The sequence below is a fragment of the Rattus norvegicus genome, chromosome 8 (genome assembly GCF_036323735.1).
Source record: "Rattus norvegicus strain BN/NHsdMcwi chromosome 8, GRCr8, whole genome shotgun sequence".
Lineage (NCBI taxonomy): Eukaryota > Metazoa > Chordata > Mammalia > Rodentia > Muridae > Rattus > Rattus norvegicus.
In genome coordinates, this window is record NC_086026.1 from 93,381,161 (window position 1) to 93,405,315 (window position 24,155).

General features: G+C 44.3%; 1 protein-coding gene across 4 annotated transcripts in view; it reads left to right on the plus strand.

Moving 5' to 3' along the window:
- Sh3bgrl2 (SH3 domain binding glutamate-rich protein like 2) overlaps nt 1-24,155 on the plus strand; it is a 92,040-nt gene that overhangs the window by 40,057 nt on the left and 27,828 nt on the right. Inside the window, exons 3-5 of one of the 4 annotated variants that reach the window (XR_010054016.1) lie at nt 5,328-5,408; nt 9,550-12,757; nt 12,847-13,654. The exons of 1 other annotated variant lie outside the window; for it this stretch is intronic. Coding sequence is in view for 2 of the 3 variants with exons in the window: in NM_001389250.1 (NP_001376179.1) it covers nt 5,328-5,408; nt 9,550-9,561 (93 nt within the window). In the remaining variant the exon portion in view is untranslated. Of the gene's footprint in view, nt 1-5,327; nt 5,409-9,549; nt 13,655-24,155 lie in introns of those variants that run through there. 2 more of the 4 variants (NM_001389250.1, XM_039081966.2) reach the window with 2 other exon arrangements.

A 24,155-nucleotide genomic window follows, 5' to 3' on the forward strand; every position in this document is an offset into this window, starting at 1 on the left:
AATTGGTAGGACTTTGAGCCTGAACACTGGCCCCTCCTTTGGGGAAGTTTTCATATCTCTTTGGCTCCTTCATTTTCCTCTTGGTCACCTGCAGGATTTAGGGTTTTTTTGTTCAGTGCCATTATGGAAGGAAGGAAGGAAGGAAGGAAGGAAGGAAGGAAGAGGGAGGGAGGGAGGGAAGGAAGGAAGGAAGGAAGGAAGGAAGGAAGGAAGGAAGGAACTATTAATTTCCCTCTTGATCTCAGTGCTGTTCCGTGCATGCAGGTGGCATGCTTGAGTGTATTTTCTAGGTCACTAGCTGCATGGAATTCTTTTTCATCTCTACATCATCTGATTCTACGTTTGTCTCTAGCAATCAGATTTAATTTCTAGTAACCCCTTTGCATTACTTTATTTCTCCTTTAAGATAATGTCTTGTTCCCCTTTTATGGCTAGAGCATCTTAAATCTTTCCAAGGATATTGATTCAAAGTACAAGGTATAACGATTTTTTTTCCTGTGGCCTGTATATTCCCAAGGTTGATCTGGCTGTTGGTTTTTGACATTTTCTTTTAGGAGCCAGGGTGATGCCTCCCCCAACCCCGGGACTTTCACAGACCCATTTCCTTTGGGCAGGAGAGCAAAGGAGATTGTATAAGAGGTTGGACCCTCTGGACTGCTAACAAGAGAGAGTTACAAAGGCATAAAGGCCAGTGTTGCTCTTGTAAGACAAACCTTTCCATCTCTCTGTGTCCTAAGTGTACACAGTGACCAGCTAGTCTTTTCACTTCTGGAGCCTAGTATGTGATTTTCAGAGGATCCCAGTCATACCAGCAGCACTGGGATAGAGGAACCCCCCAGCCTTTGCAAGTATACCTCATGTCCTGCAGAAGGCTGCCCCACACCTCTCTTCTTTGGGATTTAGTTTTCCCCCGATGTTTTCTATACTAGTCCAGTTGTATTTGCTATACATTATAGGTGCTGATTAAATTTTATTGTTGGGTGCTTTCCTAAGCATAACTCTGTCCTGTTGCCCCTGCCCCTCCTCATTTCAGATGGCATCCAGACAAGACAGTTGGTGACTCACATGTCCACACTGTATCCTGAACCATTGTAGTCAGAAATATTAAACATGATTTCAGAACTGAACATCCTTAGTGTCTAGCGTAAGAATTGCTGACTGGAGCTGTTTCGAAATGGCTGAAACTTACCAACCCACCCTGCTGGGATTGGGTCAGCCAACTTTTTTTCTTTTTCAACATCAAAGTTTCATAAAATAGAATAAAGCATTAACAGCTCCTAGTCCAAAATTCTGCTTGGAGGCTCCCCTCCAGCTCCAGAGAAAATCTAAGCAGAAGCCTCTGTCTGTCTTAAACACCAGCAGTTCCAGTGCCTCCAAAGGGCAGGCTTTAAATTTTCTTCTGTTTGGATAAGCCGGCTTTTCCTTTGACTTCTGTAGACTGACCGCTGCCTGTGTCCTTGCCCCTGTGTTGTGCTTCCAGCAGCCATCTGCTTGCCTGTGCCCTTGGGATGTGGAAAGAATGTGGTTCTCCTACTTGCCGTTAGCTGAGTCGGGTGAGGCCACACACTCTCAGAAGTGGCCTCTGTGGGCTTTCCTAACCACTCTCTTAAGGAACTCTGGAAAGGCAAAGAACTTGCAGATCTTTGTCTCCAGTGCCTGCTAGTCCATAATGGTCTAATCAGAGGATGAGGGCGATGTCCTTTCCTGGACTCTGTGGAAGAATGAGGCTATTGTATTGTTAATGCCACCTGCTGCAGATTGTATCATGGGCTTGTAAATGTCTCCAACATTGGTTTTCACTTGACCGAAAACAGAAGTATAGGCTACCTGAGTCTTTTTTCTTTACCCCTGCGTTTCTTTAAATACCTCCATGGCTCTTTAGCCTTCTTCTTCTTAAAAGCATTTAGGAAACCATCCCCTCGGTGGGTGAAAATGTCCAGTTATGCTTGATCTGTGAAACCCAGGCTTTCCCTTCCCTAGCTGTTGCCATCAGAAGAGGTGACTTCCTTCCATCCTTTGTCCAAACTGTAATAAAATGTATCAGCTGACGAAACCACGCACATTCGCCTTGAATATGATTTCTGCATTTGTGCCCTTTGCAGAGTCAGTATTAACTGATCTTTATAGCCCGAAGTCACAGAGCAGATTACCCTGCAACGTGCAGTGCAGTCTCAGAGTTTATTTACAGCCAGCAGCTTCAAAGAGTGCCTGCCTAACTGTAGGGAATTCAGTGGGTCTGCTTTAGAAGCCTTGTGTGAATTTGTAAGCCATAATACTTTTCACCTTTGGGAAGAAATTCTGACACACACACACACACGCACACTCACTCACACACACACACACACACACACACACAGAGAGAGAGAGAGAGAGAGAGAGAGAGAGAGAGAGAGAGAGAGAGAGTTTGACTAGTGAAACGCATTTGATAAGAAAGCATTAATTATTTTTCTCTTAGAACACATGGCCTAAGGTCTTACTATAAGACTCCAAGACTATATTTTAAGAGGAAATTATTTTTAAAATTCCATGACTGTGTTACTCTTAAATGATTTCACATCATACTGTTTTGAGTGTGAAAGGAATATTAAACAATTAAAATGTTCTAGTTTTTTAATTTTCAATAATTTACTTTATCCAAACATGACCAAAAACCTATTTATTTTTGCATATTTTAGGACTTGGCAGGACTCTCAAAAGCCTCTGAATGTCAGAAAGCAAATGTTTTTATACTGTTTCAGAACAGGCAAATGCTAACACATGACATACCAGTCAATAATTAACAAACACAGTTGATCTGCCAACCTGACATAGGTTTCACTGGTAACCTGTATGGCGTCCAGTACTGACCACATACTGACCTAAAGAGTTACTGTGTGAGCTGGCAGGTCTAGAAAGCCTGGTGACCATGCAGCCTGACTCCTGGCATTCAGTCCTGAAGTTGTGCCTAAGAGTTGTTCTCCCTGACTTTCCTCGGGTGCTCTGGCATGGCCATGCCTCCTCCACGTCCACACATATCATATGCACAATAGTGATAAATACAGCTTTTAGATGGCTCTCAGCTCTTCTGCTTTTTAATTAACCTGGGTATTTGTCACTTTCTCTTAGGGTTAGTTATCTTAATAAAAGCTGCTAACCTCTGCTGAGGAATCTGAGTTCAGTGCTTTTAGGCCAGAAGTCCCCAAGCCCCAGCTACATGGCACTGAGCTAAAAGTTGATTAAATAAGAATCATGCTTATCACTTGTGAAGACATATAGTTTAGGGGATTTTTTTTTCTTTTTATAAGTTAGAAATATCCTGAGATTTCTCAATATCTAACATTTGCATATATGTTTCTTGGTGACTAACACTTGTAAGGACAGCTTCATTTCAGTGTGGATAATGGGTATTGATACTGTTGCACGTTTTTCCTACCTCTAAATATTTTTAGGTGTTTTTAAAAATTGCACGAAAGTTTGTTTTACATTTAAATTTGTGGCTTGGGGAATTATGATCATTTTGAGGTTTATAAAGATTATAACTTGAAGTACAAACATTAAATCCTCTTGGCAGTCTTTTTATTCTTTTACATAATGCTTCCATGTTACCACTAAGCTCTTTTGAAAGCAGAAAGAAGGAGGTGGCCAACTATTCCAGTAGACATCTGCAAACACAACACACCCAGGTAGAGCCTTACTCCTGGATACAGCTTCAGTCAGCCTCCAAGAGCTGCTCCGTTATCTCCTAGGAGTCTGTAATTCCAGTGGAATTCGGTAACATGTGGTGTAGGGAAGAAAGCTGGAGAGGTGTAAAGGGCCAGTCAGGTTTGTGACCTGAGAGGTTATATTATGCCCAACATTATCCATGACTGAGCCTCTGAATACCAGAGTCAGGATATGCAGGGCCTTCAAGGCCATGCTCAGTTTCTCAGGCATATTGTATGAGTACCCGAAGTCTTCCAAGAGCTGTGACCACAGGGTAGAAGGGTGAAATTGATTTTTATTGACAGAATATGACAATAAATTAGAAATGGGTGCGCTTAGGCAGGGGCTGATAATGAGGCACTGTAGTTGATGTCCAGCTGGGGTTAGGCTGCTGAAGACAAATCCAGAAAGCTGAGAGGCTTAAGGGATGTGTCAAGTAGAGGAGGGAAGAGCAAAGGCCTGCAGAGCTCACTTGTATAGGGTGTGCGGTGGTCACTAGAGAGGTGCTGTTTTCTGAGAGGCCCATATTGGAGACGGAAGGCTGAGAACTGAGGTTTCCCTGCAGGATGCTGTCAGCCGGTTCTCAGTAACAGTGTTCACATTTCAGTAAAAAGCTCAGCAAAAAGATATCTAACACAAGGTTGGCAACTTAATAAAATGTGTGATGTTCTGGTACCACTAGCAGCCTTCAGTCCCTCATCAAGATCTGCTTCAGTCAGTTGTCTTGTGTTTCTCAGTATGTTCAGCTCAATGCCAATTTTCCCATCAAGGGAAAGCCAGGAACCTCTGTACTGCTTACTTGTCTGCCATCTCCATATCTAACCCCAAAACAGCCCTCGGTCTCACCTTTTGGACATGTCTCCTGACTGTGCCCATTACCTCCACTCTGATCCTGGCTGGCACCACTGCTGGTCTACATTACCAAGTCCCCCCTTAACTTTCTCTCTGGTTTTCTCAACTCTTCATTTCTGAGACATTGGCTCAGCTTATGCCCAGTGGCCAGAGTGCATGTGGCCATGCCCAGTTTCCCCCCGGGCTGGAGCTGTATAGAGTGCAAAGAGCATGAAGTTCAAGGGCAGTGCAGCAGGCAGGAGGCAGTCCCCGCTTTGGAGCTGTCCCGCTGGGGCACGTGCTTCTGTTCTCAGAGCCCATCCACAGGAACCTGCAAAAGCAGAGCAGAAGCCTTCCACTAAGACCGACACCTGCAGACCCTCGTGACTTCTCTGGTGACCAGTGTCTTATTTATTTATATTTTCAGTCTTGGACAGCAAAGTATCAAGCATGGCATTGGAATGTGGCTTTCCTTATTAGTGACTAGGTCACTAATCTAAGGTCAGGGTGAGTCCAGACAGATAAATTCTAGTTTGACACACGAGGAAAAAGGAGTGTTTGCTCCTTTATTTCTGTTGCCAAATTTTAGTCCTGTCCTAACTTTAGATTTAGAAAAAAATACAAAACTTGTTACAATAGGCCCTTTCAACTCCAGCACAGTGAATCCAGTAGGTGCATGTGGGCCTTCCTGGGCCTTGACAGAGCAATGCCAAATTAATTGCTTCCTTCATGTAAGAGATTTTTGAAAGCATCAACCAGAAAAGTAATTGCTTGCCATGGCTCACTGGCTTTATTTTCCTTTCCTCTTTTTCTAGGACTATGACAGTTTTTTTGAATCGAAGGAAAGCAACACAGTCTTTTCATTCTTAGGCCTAAAGCCACGGCCAGCGTCCACGGTAGGTAACCTTGTGTGTTCAAGGTAGGCGAACCCTCTGTACCTGTACCGTAGTTCAGCATCCATGGTAGTTAAGCCCTCTGTGCTCTCAGAATTCATCTCAATGGAGTAGACCTTAGGGACTGGGGTTGAATGGGTGAGAGGCGCTTATATCCACTCTGCTAAACTTTCAGTCTCTCCAGTAAATACAGGCTGCAGTGTTCCACACACAATTTTTGATTTCTTTAAATCAGTTTACTAGTTGACTTTTAATTTATGACCCTATTCTTTGAAGAGGAATTTAAGGTAGCAAAATTGGTAGCTACTTTTTATTTAAATTATAAATTTGTATTATGTTTTACCCCGTGACTATACCTTTCACATTTATGATTTGTTTGATCACAGATCGAAAATATTGAGGAAAAAAAATCACATCTTTGCTGAGCATGTACAGCTTGTGCTGTCCTCATTTCTGTTTGTTTTGTCGTTGTTTTTTTTTTTTTTAGACAGGGTTTCTCCCTGTAGCACTGGCTGTCCTAGCACTCTCTCAGACCAGGACACCCTGGAACTCAGAGATCCACCAGCTTCTGCCTCCTGATGCTGGGATTAAAGGCATTCGCCACCAAGCCTGGCTTCATTTCTTTTGAGACAGTGCCTTTCTGTGTCTGTCTTAGAACTTACTGTTGATTGGGCTAGCCTTGAACTCACAGAGATCCTTCTTGCCTGTGCCATGCACTAGGCGTTCCTGTCCTTATTAAGTAATGCAGCATAACACCTGTTTGCATAGATGTCTCGTTAAAAGCATTCAGTCACCTGGAGCTGCTTCGAACCGTGGCGGAGACAGGAGGGTGTGCACAGAAGTGCAGGTGCTGTGTACTGGAGAGAGTAGAGAATCCTGGGGTCCCAGCTCAGGTTGGATCCCCACAGATGCCAAGGGGCAGCAGCTTTGTGAAATGGCAGGAGCAGAGCCACATTTGAGAGGCATCTCTGGAATCAGACTTGAAAGACGTGTTGCAGTTCCTAATCCGATCTGAGTATTTTTAAAGCTTCTTTATCAAGTCACATCTTTTGGATAACATGAAGAACCTGAGTCTGTCTTATGCAGAGACTTAGAAATAATGGATATTTTCACAACCATATAAAGCACAAGATTTACTTTAAAAATAAAAAGGTTCTTACCAAGTAAGTTAGTAGTTTGGTTTTTTTCATTTAAAAAGACTTCTTGTGACTAGGAAAGTAAGTTAGGCTTATTCTTTTAAATTATAGAGATGTAAATATGTGTGAACTAGAATATTGAAATCACTACAAGAGCCAACCATGTTGACAGCTTTCCAGTGTGCCTCACAATCCTCACACACACAGTGACTGAGGCTTGGCTCCGGCCTCAGTCGGGGCTCAGTTCTGAAGTGCATTTGAATGCAGCTGAACCTGTAGTGCATTGTGGAGGCTTTGTCTGAGTAACAGGTCCTTTGAGGCTGCCTGGGACAGGTACTGTGGGAAGCGTCAGAGGGAGGGAGGCAGTGGCCTTGGATAATAGAGGCCCTGCAGCAGCGCCTGTGAAGCAGAGCCTCCACTGTGACAGCACGCTTTGTCTGTACGTCAGCAGGCCGCAGATGGCCCGTGGGTGGTCCTATGCACAGGTTTGTTAGCAGAGGCACCCACACAGAAAGTATTTACAGGTTCTTAAAACTATTTTTATACAAGTCAGACATTGAATATTTGTTAAGAAAATTAGTATTTGTATAAAATATATCACCCAAAGATATTAAACAATCCAGATTCATCTTCAGAGAACTGGGGGATGGAGCAGTGTGTGTGGTGGGGAAATGCTGAGGCAAGGATTACCTTACAGAGGCAAGATCCCAGTAGACTGGGTCAGAACCTCGTAGAAAATTCTGTGTGCACACCATCTTTGTTCTTATTTTCTCCCAAGGTACAGATTCTTCAGAGATTCATCAGGCTGGTGTTTTTAGACTTTAGACCAGTGGTTCTCAATATGTGGGTCATCACCCCTGTGGGAGGGTCAAATGAGCCTTTCACAGGGGTTGCATATCAGCTATGAGGTAGCAGTGAAAATAATTTTAGAGTTGGAGGTCACCACAGCATGAGGAACTACAGTATAGGGGCAAAATATTCGGAAGGGTGAGAGCCACTGCAGTAGACAATGAGTTTGTCCACTACAGTTCTTGTTTAGCACACATGAAATCCTGTTTCAATCCCGAGAACTGACTAGGATGAGCATGGTATGATATCCCTGTAACTCTAACACAGTAGAGATGGAGAACGGGAATCAGAAATGTGAGGTCTTCCCTGGTTCTATAGCAAGGTCATGGCCAGACTGGACTGCTTGAAACCCTGACTCAAAACAACAGTAACAAAAGCCCACAATGTATTCTCCTTAGCATTTGTAAAGAAGTTACAATCTATGCAGGGTTCATGATCTTTGTGATATCTGGTCTTAGTCCATTTGAAGTTGGTCCCTCAATAGGTTGGAAGCCTGGGAACGAAGTTCCTGGGCAGGAATTGTTGGGAGAGAGCACAGAACTGGCTGGCTTGGTATCTGAACCGTAGAGTGCAGCAGCCCACATACTTCGTCTTCCTCGGACATAAGTGGAAGTGTAACAGCTCACAGGTGCCTCCCCCTTCTAGTTGCTTAGTTTTACATTAGTTATAATTCATTATAAAGTGTGCAGTTTAAGGCTTGGACAACGTGGTCACAGATGTGATTCAGCAAAAGTGACCCTTGTCCTCTGTCTGCCACCTGCACCATGCGTACGTAAGAGGAAGCCAGCCAGCAAACACAGAAGCTCACTGTTAACGTCTGTAATTGCCCCCACACAGTGGTAGGAGATAGCGTTGATGATTCACAGGCAGGAACGAGTTGCCTCTGACTGGGCTGTGCTCCAAAGTAGACAATGGGAGAAGGACAGAGATCACTCAATGGTGGCCTAACAGCCACACTGGCCCAGGACATATTGTTTGTCTTGCATAGGACTTGTTAATGTAAAAGGTAAATGTATTGCCTTGTAGAATTAAAGTTTCTACTTCCATCGAAGCTGAGAAAGGTGGATATAACAGGATGGGAGTGTGGAGTGACAGGAGTTGACAGTGGCAGGCCTCCATGGTATCCCCTGATGAGGAAGGGGGCCCATTCACCAGCAATTGTCAAGAAAAGCCATGAAGTGCGGTTATTCTTTTTTTTTTTTTTTTTTTAACTTGAGTATTTCTTATATACATTTCGAGTGTTATTCCCTTTCCCGGTTTCCGGGCAAACATCCCCCTAATCCCTCCCCCTCCCCTTCCTTATGGGTGTTCCCCTACCCATCCTCCCCCCATTGCCGCCCTCCCCCCAACAATCACGTTCACTGGGGGTTCAGTCTTAGCAGGACCCAGGGCTTCCCCTTCCACTGGTGCTCTTACTAGGATATTCATTGCTACCTATGGGGTCAGAGTCCAGGGTCAGTCCATGTATAGTCTTTAGGTAGTGGCTTAGTCCCTGGAAGCTCTGGTTGCTTGGCATTGTTGTTCATAAGGGGTCTCGAGCCCCTTCAAGCTCTTCCAGTTCTTTCTCTGATTCCTTCAACGGGGGTCCTATTCTCAGTTCAGTGGTTTGCTGAAGTGCGGTTATTCTAATAATCTCCAAGGAGATCCTCTTAGGGGAATATTTGCTGCTAGGAGGTGATTACCAAATCCATAACAGCTGATTGCACTGCACTATTGCAGCAAATGCACTGGCTTCTTGGTGACATTTGTTCATTTGCATCATGTGACAGACAGAATAGCACTTGGACAATAGGGATGGTGATGCTTTCTGAATGTTGTGACCATTTTGATGATGTCACTCATCTGGGATCACCCTTAACCAGTGCCTCTTCATGCTCCTGGGTTACAGCTACCTACTGTGAGCTAGCGGCACAGCCGTGTTCAAAGAAAGACTCAGTGGCTACTGAAAAGTGGAGCTTTTCTTTGCGTGTTTGCAGTTTGGGTGTGTGACTGAAATGGAGGCTCTGGCTTAAAAGCCAGGACTCACTTCTATCAGTAGCGTGGGGTGAGTCATCATAGCCCTCCTCATACCTGTTCCTGACATTAAAACAACACTGCCAAAGGCCATGTTCTTGTCAATGCAGCATAATAACCGTGCCTTTCCCCCTTCTGTTCTGTAGGCTGAACCTTAGAGGTAGAGTGGAAGGTGATGGACTTGCATTTTGGAGCATCCCCTGGTACTCAGCACTCACCTGCTTACCTGATGCATCACTGTGACAAAGCCACACACACAATCTGTAACTTCGCTTGACCCGGAGAAGGTGTTTTTGGAGGATGTGGGAATAATGGGGACTGCGTGATTGCTCTGAGCCAATCAGGACTGTGGTGGTGGTTCTCTTATTTTTCTGATTTGTCTGCAGTTGCTCCACTCACCTGAAAGTACTCTCCTCTGTGACAGGTCGGCTTCCTTAATGACTGACAGATAATTGGGTAGCACCATCAGGGAAAAAACACTGGACCTACCCTAGGGTTTATTAGAAACCGGTCTTGCAGAAACCCATTCCTCTCTAAGCTGCCTGCCTGCCATCCTTGAAACCATTTTGCCAGGATGGTAACATCATTGAATCCAAAAGAAGAAAGCAGTGCTGGCTGACAAAGGACTCTGAGGGTTCTTGTGGTAGCGTCACAAATGTCACTACTCTGCTACTTAACGCCTGCTGGAAAAGCTAGATGCTCTCAACTCCGTTCTGTAGTGGAGACCCTCACTTCTGTATATTCTCCAGGTGCTTCCAAAACCACCATTGCAAGATCTAATGATCACAGCCAAGTTACAAGGCAGAAAAGAATTGCTGCTTTGGAAAATGTCTCCTTCTTTATATCTTGCAAGGGGGAAGTTTCACTGTATGCATAAGCCTCCTTGAGAGGTCTATTTTGAGAGGTGCACCGCTCATATAGTAAGTTAATAGAGTTTGCTCTGTCAGTGTGCAGAAGCGTTTTCAGCTCTTGTAGTTTGCTTGCACACACATGCACATATATTTTTAAATGCAGCTCCCCAAAGTAACAGCTGCTGGTTCTATTTTGTGAAGGGATTATATTTTTGGAGAAAGGAAATGCTTGGTTAGATATATTTTGTGAGCCATTGACGCCAGTCCTGCCGGGGCTGGGGCTCAGCGGTAGAACAATGCATAGCACACACAGATTCTGCACTCAGCTCCAGTACAGTGGAAAGGAAAGAGACACCAGGCTGGCTGCCTCGTGTGACTTCCCATGTTACCTACCTTAGTCTCTACCCTCCTAGTTCTATTTCAGTCCAGCTCACAGACTTGGGCTTTTCAGAATAACACAGATAGGCACTCTTGCACTCTTGAGCACAAGTGAGACTTCAAGCAGCACAGACAGGAAGGGCTGTCTAGAGCATGGTCCTGAATGTCTTTGGGAGGCAAAGTCCCTGCTCCCCCTGGGTGAACACTGACGTGTGATTTTCACTCGCCGGGATCATGGCATATTTAGAGTTAGTTTCGCACATAGGGATGGCCTTGAACAGGAAAGAGGCTGATTGAAATCTCGGCCTAGTCCTAGCAGGGTGGTGCTGGCCTCTCGCTCTGATTCTGAGAAGGAAATGTTTGCGAAATTGAAAGGTCAAACAAGCGGCCCCCTTTGCCAGCCCACCTCAAGCTTTGCTGAACGTGCTCTGCTCCGCATGCTGAAGCTGAGATCCTGTTGCATCAAGAAGAGAGGAGGACAGCTTCCTTTATGAATGACCAAATGACCGGTGCACAATTTTCTGTCCAAGGAAAGCTTGTCAAGTTGTGGGTATTAGTGGCTGACCGGTATTAAACAAGATCCAGGAAAAATTCCATTTGGTAAATCCCGGGGAGGTTCCAGGGTTTTGTTTTTGTGTTTTGTTTTTCCTCCTCTAACTGGATATTGTGCTTGAATTTGTGAGTCTTCTGAGGAATGTTTTTAAATTGTCTTGTGAAATCAACCCAGGTTATATCGATCTACTTACTTACATCGAGTCTACTCTTGCCAGTGAGTGCCAATAACAGTTTGGCAAAGTGAAATCTTAGCATGTTTCAGTTGTAGGAGCAGTAACCTTACAGTGTTGAGGAAATGGAGAAAGCTACTAAGATTTGTCATGTAACTTTTTAATTGTCCATACCATAGCTACTATGACTGTGTTAAGCGCACTGAATAGATGGTGTTCTTAGAATGGCTGTCACAGCTACTATCATTTCCACCACCATTCTTCTGGGGAGCACTGGGGACTCAGCAAGAGAAATGAGATTAGAGGTAGTGACTTGTTTTAGTGTCCAGAAGCCCAGTATGGAGTCACCACAGTTCCCAGACAACAGTGTGTGCAGAGCGTGCTGGGTCTTATATGATTTCCAGTCTGCCGGTCTGACTGACTTCTCCCCTCCCCTTCTTCCTTTCCCTCTCTCTGTTGGTTGTTGTTTGAGACAGTCTTGCTACGTAGACCTGGAACCCACTTCTGCTTCTGCCTCCCAAGCGCTAGAATCACATGCTGCTGAAATAGCGCTCTTCTGATTCCCTTTAGTTAGCTTGCCTTTAGATTGAGTCGCCACCGTCTTCAAAGCCTAGCAAAGAAGTGCAGACATGACTGGAAGGCCAGTAGCTTTCAAGGCGTAGTGTTGACTTCCTGTAGGCTTGTGGGACAAAGGAAGTGTGCTGCTCATGACCAGACAGTGCCATTTGAACATCAGGTGAGTGGGAAACGCCATACTGCTAGGTATCTGCAGACCAGAAGACAATTTAAGTTCAGGAAATTCTTTGCCAAATTCTGGGGGTTTATTAAAATCAAAGAGGAGAAAAAGGAAGTTTTGCCCTTGGATGCTAATATTCTTTAGGCTCTCCTTTTCTGCTTTATGAAGTTAACCCAATATTTCATTTTCATATTGTGTGAATTTAATCATCTAAATATGTTTCTCTTTTGTTATTGAAAGGTACCAAAGGCTTCTTATGTTTTGTTTGGCTCATTTGATTTTATTGTGGTTTTTTTTTTTTTCTAGAAATACCTTTTATATAGACATGTCCCCAAGTGTCTGGGTCCACTTCAGTCTGTGTCATTGTTTTTTTTACCTCAGTTCGTTTGTGTTTGTCTCTCAAGGGAGAATAAATTCCAGAAAACATGCATTTTAAAACTGGAGTTGTTTCTTCCCATTCCCTCTCCTTTTCCAACTTTTATTCCTGAGTTACCTTAGATCCTTCCTGTTGTGTTAGGAACCTGAGCTTTTGCTCCCATCCGTGAAAGGGTTAGACTGTTACAGGCCAGAGCTCCTGCAGCGACTCACTTGAGAAGAATGCTTGTGGTTTTGCCTGGGCACACTGGGAAGAGAACAGAGCCCTCTCTGGCCGCCCAGGACTAAGGTGGGGCTCCTCAGCCGCTGGCCTAGGTGTATCCTGTGTTCTTCCAGGCACACTGAAGCCACTAGCCGTTTGTTCCTTACTGGTTGCAGAAAACACTGGGGTGGCCATAATTTCGCTCGCATGACCTTCCTTTGGAGCCACATTTGGAAGCAGAAGACTTCCCTGGAAGCCATGTTTCTGAAGGTGGGGTCCAACGCCGAAGTCACCAAGAAGCAGTTGCAGAACTTAAACCCCAGGACAGATGGGGTGTGGGGGAGGGGTCAAAGGCAACAAGCTGTAAGCGGACAGAAATATGTCTGCTCATGAAACCAAATCAGCAGATAGCCCTGCCTGTTTGTGACCTAGATTCCAAAGGGAGTGCTTCTTAGTTCTAGACACACAGGCCAGATTAGCAAGGCTGTCTTTCCTGCCAGCATGAATTAAGCCCTCTCAGTGTGATAAGTCCTGTCTAAGCAGTACAGGAGGATGAGGCGAGCAGATGGGAACATCCGGTACAGCCGTGGTCAGTGGCGGGCCAGGTAAGTTGTCAGCACTGGTACGGCCCATCCCCAGAAAGGTTAATGGTTTCTTCTTACTAAACCATCCTGACTTTTTAGATCTTATACATGCTATGGACTAATATACATACATACATACATACACACACATACATAGGTACTGAAGATACATGCATACATATCTACTGAAGTATAGAGTGATAATAATAACCCCCATCTGCCTCCTGCCTCCCTCACTGCCATTCTCCCAAGGCACCCCCTGCGCCCCATCCTCACCTCTGTCTCCCTGTTGAATATAGAAAGCCTCACCCTGTATTTGTGTGGATTGAAGTCTTCCTGCCCTTTTCATTTTGTCCCCATGTATGTATTCTTAAAGAAAAATAAACAGAATTAAACCAGATACAGTTTTATTTTTGCTTCTCACAATGGGAACTCTTGTTGTTAATCATTATTCTAATGTGTGACTAGATAACATTTTTTTCTCCAACTGTTGACAGTTGAACATTGGTGTGAATATTCTTTCATTTGACTTCTGGTATAAGTAAGAGATTTCTTACCCAAAAGTGAAGCCACACCTTAAGTCGTATTGCTGGTTGTACAGAAAGAACACGCATTAGCTTTAAGGACAGAGACCGATTGCTTTCTCGAGCTATGGTACCAGTATATACCTCCCACCAGAATGCTAACATTTTTATGACTGCTAATCACGAACAACCTGTGTGATTGTTAGACAAATCTATACCCAGCATCTAATGTAAGATGATATCTTGTGGTTTCATTTGGCCTTTTTTTTTAAATCATTAGTAAATCAAACATGTTTATTATGGGGCTCCTGTGTCAAACTTCTGTGCTACTTGGATATTTGGCTATGTTTTAGTTACTGGAGTGCTCTGTATTCCTGGGGATGGAACCCAAGGCCTTGCATATATGAAGGAAATATTCTACCTCCGAGACATACTTCTAGCCCATGAGTTACTTCTTAAAGCGAAGAGAAACCAGGAATAAACAGTCCTCTGAAGCCTTTTCCTGAAATGTGAAATGCACATGAAAGTTTATTCTGTTTTTAGGGAATAAAGCTAAGTATGTTGATTGACAGCCTGTCTGTCTGCCATGAGAAGTGCTGGGGACGTCTCTAGGAGACTGTCTCTGAAGGTGCCATAAGGTTCATCACTTTCCTGCCTTGTTTGGCAGGAAATCAATTGGATTTATGCTCTGCCTCAGTTTGCTTTACTGGATTTCACCAAGCGAAAATCTTTATGCAGACTTTATGCTCACGTATACCTGTTTGCTTAGGAGATCAACATACAGTGGGCTTGGAGCCATGGCCAAACAAGGTGTGGCACTTAAAAGAAAGCAGAAAACTCTTAGACAAGGTGCTTGAGCTCAGACTGGGGGAGTCCCCAGGCGGAGAAAAGATCCAGGTGGTGCTAGGCATAGCCCAGTGAGAAGCAAGGGTTTCCACGTGTGTAGAACTGCAGGGGACTGGCTCTCGTCCCTCTAAGGAACTGTTTCAGTAGATGACACTGGCATTTTAAAGTGTTTTAACAACTGTTATCATGAATAGAATAAAATTGAGGTCCCTTTATAAAACAGGTATCTACACTACTATACGTAATATAGGGCCCCATAATAAAAATCATTATACCCAAACCTTCCCCTGAAGAAGCTTTAAAGCAAGTGCCAGTGTTCACCAGCGTTAAACAGAATGAAGCTCTAGTTCAGAATGCTGCTGTCCACCAACCAGCAAGCCCCGTGGGTCAGAGCCCTTGAAGGGTGCCTACCCAGGTTTGTGACGTGGTTTGAGTGTAAAGATATTCCAGATTTTATACTTATTGTAAACACTCAAATGAGCTTGTGGATAATTTTCATATCATTTATACATTAAAACAGTCTGAATATATTGAGTATTAAAATGATCTCTTGTTCCCGTAAGTGTGGCCCCTGGGATATTTTAGGTTTAACGTTTGGTTTTCATTATTGCCCTGCTGGACAGCACTGTTCTTCACACTCCTGCCTGAGTTTACAATAGAGAAATAAATGCATTTGGAATATTTTTAGGTCTTGAGGAAAGTCCTCCATTTTTAATACTGAAGGAAACTGCAAACATCTTTGGGAGCATAATTTTCTGATACAGATGCCAAAATGACTTTTTCATTCTGCCTTTTGCTCCTGTAGCTTTTTTTTTTAATAGTGAAGGAAGTGTCTTCTCCTGGACATGGCTGTGCCATGTGTTGTCAGAATGTGTGACCTCTCTCTCTGCAGCCTCCTGTTTCCTGTTATCTAACTGAGCTCATGTCTGGAGTTGTCCTGTGTCAGAACTAGGTCACGATGGCATTTGTATTTTCTGTTTTCAAGGGGGGAAGTAATGACTCACTCACTCAGACGCCAGCTATAATCTTCAGAACTGTGGTGAATGTTCCTGGGATGTGAGTCCTTTATTTGCAAAGTTAAAAAACAAAAGTATATGGATAATCTGCCTTTTAGACATTTCTTTCTGGTGGTAGTGCCAGAGATTAAAACAAACCTGCCCAGGGTTTTAAAGTAGTTTTTGCTATTCTCTTAGAACACTAACTTTTAGGTAAACCTGTAGTATTCTTGCCATTAAAATAATTGAGTGATGTATTTTTCTTCTTTTCATTACTTTGGGAGTCTTCTCTGTAGTAAATGAATTAGCTCTTGCAGGACTGAGAGACGCCAGCCTTTGCATTCTATTCAGCTCCTCGTCCTGTTGCTTTGGGGCCATAATCTGCCATGTGAATGAACTGCGTACCTGTGTGCAATTTTCCTTTCTTGGGTGGACAGAGCAACGTGTTCAAGATAAATACTCTTGTTAAATCAGCTTTATGTTACTAATGTTATGATCCCACTTCTTTCATCTGCTTAAGTTCTCTGGTTTTCCTCCCTGCTGATCTAGTTCATGTCGCGCACAAATGAAATCACATTAGTAGATCTCAGAGATTTGGGGCTGGGGCAGTCTGAAGCCTGGCTCCATGACAGATGCCAAAGACGATCATCATGCCTAAAGGCCAGCAGTTTGCCAGCCAAGGGTCTACCCTCTCGTCTTGCTTCCCATTGTTGTGATAAATCACTGTTGATGTGCTCTCAGAAATGTGGGCACCAGCTAGCAAGGGTGACAAGATGTGGCAGGAGCATCCCCGTCTCCAACATGGGAACCTGAGTAATCCCACAGCTGTCCTAGTAAATGTTCATTACCATTCCAGCATCCTAATCGTGGGCGAGGAGCAGAATATTGGCAGGCTATCCAGCCTGCCCAGAATGATTCTGCAAACGAGTTTAGCTGCTACGGTGACTATAGCATTCACAACTGTGGACAACTTCTGACCAACAGCAAAATACTTTCCCTAGTCAGGACTCACCTAGGGCACCATGCTGCCTGTTAATGAAAGAGGCCAGTGTGACCAGGTCTCCTAGTGCAGCTTCACTCAAACCCCAGTGTGCAAATAATTGCATCTGCAGTAAGTGCAAACAAAACACGGCTGGAATCTAGACAGCTGCAAGGGTTGTATCAGACCCACACAGTGACGTCAAGGAGGTGTCTCCCTCAGGTGACAAACCTTCAGCTAAGTGCGGAGGGTAAACGTTGGTCAAGATCGGTTCTCTGTAAGGTTTTTCCAGTAATAATAACTGCTTATTAGTGACTTGGGCAAGTGGCTCTTTATTGGTACTATTTTCTGTATGTTATAATTTACATTTTTTTGTGATTTGCTTGTGGACTTGGGATCACATACATGGTCATTTGTACTACATAGCAAAAGGAAAAAAGACTCCAAATAAGGTATGCAGGCAAGGCCTGAAAGTGTGTGTGTGTGTGTGTGTGTGTGTGTGTGTGTGTGTGTGAGAGAGAGAGAGAGAGAGAGAGATGTATTCTGTGTGTGTATGTGTGTATGATGTGTGTGTGAATGTGTATCTGTGTATGATGTATCATGCTGTGTGTGTGTGATGTATCATGCTGTATATGTATATGTGTGTGATTTATCATGCTCTGTGTGTGTGTGTGTGTGTGTGTGTGTGTGTGTGTGTGTGTGTGATATAATGCTGGATTGTACCAGGGCTTCCTACATAGCTTCAAGCATTTTCACCATGTCCCTACCCTTTAAGCCTTTTTTCCTTATGTCTTTAAGTTAGTGAGCTTTCTAAGAAAGGGAGTGGGGGTGAGACAAACACTTGTTTCCCTCTTCAACAATGGCATAATCACCAGTTCATGCCCAGATGCATTTAGTTCAAAGACAGGGCCTTGCTCTTGTCTTCTGGGACCATTTTGTGGAGTTTGCTGATGGTAAGTTGAATGTGTAAGTTTGTGTGCTGCTGTTGGAGGACGCCCAGTGCTTTTGCTATGCAACTGTGAGTATAAATGTTGACTGTATAGTGTTGCAGACATCACGTCTCTGGTGTATTTAATTGTCTTTAGTTTGCCCTGCTTTTGTACAAAGAGAGTCATTACTTGTGTGTCTTTACTTGTGGGCTATGAATTTGTCACAGAGCTGCCTGTCAGATGAAATATGTGTAGTGTTAGAGTGTGCACAGTCTGTTTGGTAATTGACTATATGGCCATGTGCTAAGAAGTCCTGGCTTTTTTTCTTACTTTATCGCTGGAACTCTAATTCCTTATCTTTTTTTTTTCTCCTGCTGACAGCTATAAGTTTGAAATATGTTAGCCTAAGACCAATTAAGAGATAAGAATCACACAGTGATTTAAACAAGGGAGATGAATATAAGGAATTGCTGAACTCTGATTTAAAAAAAAAACAACTTTTTTTTAAGCCTGTCAGATATAAGAATCCCCTGGGAGTGATGGAGACTATCCAAGAAGGGGAAACTTGAAGGGAGGCTGTCCTTCAGACGTCCTTGAAGGAGATCAGGTAGCAGTTCCTGGTTGGTAGGAAGTTTGCTGGTCAAGCAAGAAGCAACCCATGGAGTACAGGCTAGGGCCTGCTGAGCAAGAGAGCAGCCATGCTTTTATTTATTTATTTTTTATTTTTTTATTAACTTGAGTATTTCTTATATACATTTCGAGTGTTATTCCCTTTCCCGGTTTCCGGGCAAACATCCCCCTCCCCCCTCCCCTTCGTTATGGGTGTTCCCCTCCCCATCCTCCCCGCATTGCCTCCCTCCCCCCAACAATCACATTCACTGGGGGTTCAGTCTTAGCAGGACCCAGGGCTTCCCCTTCCACTGGTGCTCTTACTAGGATATTCATTGCTACCTATGAGGTCAGAGTCCAGGGTCAGTCCATGTATAGTCTTTAGGTAGTGCAGCCATGCTTTTAGAAGGAGCAGGTGGCAGTATCAAAAGGAGGTCTGGCCCAAGTAGTGTCCGTGCCAAAGGGGTTATCACACAGCTCAGGCCAAAGGTGCAAGGTTACTAAGGGACTTTGTAGACATAAGTTGCCCACACTGCTGACCTACTGTGCAGCAGTCGGGCACAGTAGGAGAGCCACTTCTCACCTGGTGTCCCTCCTGTATCCTCTACTAAAAAGTCTAGCACCTGACCCTTCAAGAGTACAACAATTAATGGAATTCTCTCCCTTACCACAAAGCAGCAAACAGAAAAGTGAATTTGCAGCTAAAAAAGTAAGTCAGTGACTAAGATGTGCCATCAAGGAATTCTGTAAAAGGAATCTCTTAGTGACATCTGGAACCAGTTGTGTTAAGAGCTAAAGGATGAGATTGCCAGTTTTGTAAAACCTCGGTAATTTAAGTAAAAATGTCTTACAGGAAATATGTATGCCTTGCTGACGTGACCTCCTTGGAGAGCTAGTGATTGACTAAGCTGAGGAATGGCCTCGTCACAAACACAAGTGCATCTGGAAGATACAGAGTTGAGGCTTGATCCAATCCTTACTTTGATTGTGTACCCGATTTCATTAAGCTGTTGAAATTTAATTTCAGCCTGTGAGTGATTACACACCTGTAACACTCCCAGAACTCGGGAGGCTGAGGCAGGATTGAAAGTTCAAGGTCAGGCTGGGCTACACAACAAAACCCAACTTGTATTTATTTTAAATAGAAAGGAAAAAGAATACTATGGTGCTGAAGTGTGTGTGTGTGTGTGTGTGTGTGTGTGTGTGTGTGTGTGTGTAGCTTATGATGTAACTTCTCATGTGAGCAGGGACTCAGGATAAGCACTAACCTGTTTTTAGAGCATTAGCCTCAGCCTAGTCCCTTGACTTCCAAAACAGTCAATACAAAAAAACCAGTAATTCTAAAGGACTTGGTTCTTAGGGCTTGTGCTTGGGCACACTTGGGTGTTCCCATCACCCCTCCCCTCCTTACCCTTGCAGCAAGTAAAAAACTGCAAAAACACAAAACAAAACAAACAAACAAAACAAAAACAAAAACCCGAACCAAACAAAACCTCTGTAGCATCTGACCTGTTTGCCCTGAAAAGGTCATCCGAGGTGGAAGTGAAGGACCAGGCAGGTCTCAGGAAACGGCAGGTGCTGGCTCCTGTGATAGCATAAACCCCAACGCTCAGGTCAAGGGATCCAGTGAGTGATGCCCGTGAGTGATGCCTGGGCAGTGCTGCGCTCACCTCCGCCCTAGAGCCTTGGTCTGTCCCTGGTCCATGTTTTGATGTTCTTGTGTACCTTGGGGATCTGTGTGCCACTAAGACACGTCGATCAGGTCAAGAGTAGAAGCTCCGTATTCAGAGGGCCAGTACCATCCTCCACCTTGATGAGCACGTGATGGGCACGTGAACGCTACTCCCAGCACGGCTCCTCACAGCGCCCTCCCCATTGCATGGGCCAGTCTGCCTGGGACAGGCGCTGTAGGGGAGGAGGCTGCACCGGACCCTCTGCACCAGTGGGCTCCGCACTGTGGATTTTGTGATTGTCCACAGGCAGTGCTGAATACTGCTATTACCTAGATGCTGACTACCTTCATCAGAAAGCCCAGAGTTTGTCAGACATTAAGTGTAGTGTAAGCCATGTAGGGAGAATGGGGACTTTTATCTTAGCAAAGCGTTATTTAATTGAACAGCCTGGCTTTTTTTTTTTTTTTCAATAGCTGAAGAAGGCTGACTGCTTCTGCTGTGCTACACAAATATATCCAAACCTGGGACTTTTCTATACTATCTATTTTTCAGTAGGAACAAAATTCATTTAATCTCATGCATATTTTATAGCCGTTAACTACCCAGTCAGTTTAGACAGCGACAACTTTCGGGTTGTTGCTCTGAGTCAGAAAAAAATTCTGGCCTTCCTGGGTTTCATACTAGCCTCAGTCTAACGTCAGAAGTCGATAGACACTGCTGGTAGAAGCATGACGGGAATCTGACAGGTTAGAAGTTACTAGATGTAGCCCTTAATGTGTGAGCTAACTGCTGTTCAGTATTTTTCTTAGTTAGAACAAGTGGGTAGATGATAAAAAAGCAGCGTGTTCTCTTGTCTTCTAGGAGCTGTAATTATAGTCAAAGTGAAGTTCTGTGCCTAATAATAACTTCGGTTACATTGGAAGCCAGTGGGGAATGACTGCACATATATTAATGTAAGATCAAGGAAGCTCTCATATCTTGATTGATATGTATGTAGATATATTATATAACATGTAATATATATAGTTAATAGTTATATATGTCTTAGTGGATATTTGTCTCAAGTTTTAGTTCTACTGAGTTGCAGAGACAAAGCCAAGAAGAACATAGGCTGTCCCTATGATTTAGCCGAGCGACATTGTCTGGGCCAAGAAGAACATAGGCTGTCCCTATGATTTAGCCGAGCGACATTGTCTGGGCCGAGGCTAAGAAGCATGACCTTCAGCGACAGGAAGCCACGAAGTCAGCGTAACTGCGGAGAGTGGCAGCCAGGCAGTGCTGTGGGGCTGGAGGGATGGCTCACCAGGTAACAGTGCACACTATTCTTACTAAAGACCCAAATTCCGGTCTCTACATCTACAGCACACATAGCCCATAACTCCCAGCTCCGGGGAATCCAATGTCTCCAGCCTCCGCCTGCACTCATGTGCACACACTCATGTGCACACACTCATGTGCACACAGCTAAAACTAAAATACACTTTTAAAAGGGAGTGATGCTAATGTCAAAAGGAATGGCTCAGCCAACGGCGTTGGACAAAATTGCCACATTTTAGAATTGAGACAGGATCCCTACATATGGTCATATGGAGGAAGGGACGGAAGGTCATGGAAGGTCATATGGGACGAGACAGTTCTTGATGGCAGACTTTTCACCTCCCTCCATGGCTGTCCTGGGTACTTTTTGTCAACTTCATACAAACTAGTCACATGGGAAGGGGGAACCACAATGGAGACTTTGCCTCTATTAGAATGGCCGGTGGCCACATTTGTGGGTATTTTCTTGATTGATGATTGATAATGGGAGATCCCAGTCAACTGGGATCGGTGCCACCCCTGCACAGGGAACCCTGCCTTGAGTTCCCGCCCTCACATCTCTTCATGGAGGACAGAAGCTGTAAGATAAAACAACGCTCTTTCTTCCTAGGTTGCTTTTTATCATGGTATTTGTTACAGAAACCAAATAGAACAAAGACCTTCTACGTTCTTTTATGTAGCATTCTTATTTCAAAATAATTTATAATGAGCAAACTCGTAGATGGGGAAGGCAGCAGCCTTTAGTGACTCAGATTGGCCACGGTGCTTCCAGATCTCTAATGCACTCTTTGATGCCTGCTGTTTCCCACTACCTTGAGAAGCAAAGTGACTCACAGTTAATTCTAAAACTGCAGATAGATCTAATGGGAGGGAAACTACTGGAATATGCTATACAAAGATAATCGGTTCTGTGTGCATATAGATCGGTGTATACTTTTAATAAAGAGATAGTTAAATAATACATCCAGCTTGTGTGGTGGCACACATGTGCAGCCTCAGCTATTTGAAGCAAGAGCATTACAAATCTGAGGCCACTGAACAGAGGAGCAAGACCCCTCTAACAAAAGGAGCCTGGGTATTCCAGTGCTAAAGATGAACGTAGAACAAAGGAATGGCGTTTACAGGTGACCAGGTGCACTATTTCATCCCTTCATTTTTATGCAGAACACACACACGCGCACGCACACACACACACACACACACACACACACACACACACACACACACACACACGCTGGATAAATCTTGAGAAAGCAGTTTAGTGCTCAGCCACTGGGTCTTAAGCAGGCTGTCCTTCATTTGTACAACAGGGCTTGGGCAGCAGCGACACCTAGAGGCCTGATGTCTGGATACAAGTAGAGGGCTTCCTGTTAATTTTAACCATCACCAGAACAAATAAATAGAACCCTGAAGATGGCAACGGCCTATTCAGAAGCCTCTTGCGGGAAGCCTCGTTGTAGGAGGAGGGGGGACGTGTGCTCCCGTGGAGGGGAAAGATGAGCCCGTGTGGAAGCAGGCCTGCATGCATTTACCTTCTGCAAGCTTCTGTCCAAGGATATAGAGGTTTCTTTAAAGTGAATCATGGAACAAATCAGATTCCCCATGTCATCAACCATAGGATCTCACAGACTTGGCAAGAGAAAATATAACTATGGTGTAGGCTCTGGAGGAAGCCACACAGTGCTCAGGGCAGTACTCGCTGGACCAGCAGAAAGCTAAGAGCAGACCTGCTATGGGCCAGAAAGCTGCAGTGATGAGCCCTTCACTTGCTAACAAGGAAGCGGAATAACCACACAAGAGAGGAGGGAAGATGGGCACAGGGGTGCATCCCTGTTGCACTTTACACAGCAACATTAATTAACAGTGCAGTGACTCCCGCTACTCAAAAGCCGCCTAGATATGGTGGCTTACAACATGGACACATGTAGAATTCAGGTTAGATGTCTCACAAGCCAGTTGTCAAGCGCAGTGACTTCTGTGTGTTCCAGAAGAAAATCAGCTGCCACCTTCTCAGCCCCTGGAGGCTGCCTGGTTGACAGTCACATCACACAGACCAGTGTGTTACTTCCTTGTCTCTTCTCTTGCTCAGACACTCTTCCTCGTTCTTGAAAAGACCCCGGTGATTGCCTTGAGTCACCACACATAATAATCCAACATAACCTCTTCATCTCCAGAAATTTCCACCAGCAAACCTGCTGGTGCCGGTGTAAAGTAGTGCGTTCACACGCTGTCTTCAGCAGAGGACATTATCCTACATATTGTGAGCATTGCATGTGCTAACCCTGCGATGCTGGCTAAGGATATTTCAAGTCCCTGGCTCTAAGGAAGGAAGGATGTGGATCAAGCAAATAAATCAGATTCCTAGCAGTGTTAACTAGGAGGTTAGTTCAGATGAGGCGATTAGTTCAACGTCTGACTGATAAGAGTTAGCCAAGCAAATGGCTTTTAAACAGAGCAAATATCAATACGCAAAGGTTCTGTGCAAAGGTTCAGAAATGTACAAATGGTTCATTAGTTTCTATGATTAATAAGATATTGGGTGATATTGCTAAAAGTGGCAGATGAGACTTAGCTATGTTGTGAGAGAGATTCTTGGAGGCAGGGAGGAAGGGAGGGAAGAAGAAAGAGGGAGAGAGGGAGGGAGGGAGGGAGGGAGGGAGGGAGGGAGGGGGAGGGCGGTTTCCCACAAAAGCATTTCTTCTCTGTAGGATGTCATACAGGTGAATGCAGGTAGAAGATAGAACGAGGCCTGTCATTGGACAAGAAGGAAGGATGGGCGGGAGAAAAGTTTTAGAGAGGGGAGGAGACTGGAGGAGGCAGGAGAAGCAATGGAGAGAACATGGAGGCTGATGTTAGGATTCCTCTCTGTGTATTTACAAGTTGTTATGAATATTCTTAAGGGATGGATGTGTACAGGGCTGTGTATGTTTAGGTAGGCAATTATATCTTATCAGTTGGATCAGAGCTTGTTGTGTTGTGTGTTCCTTCATGTGGAGATTTAAGTTTAAGAGAGTATGTGGCGGCCAGAG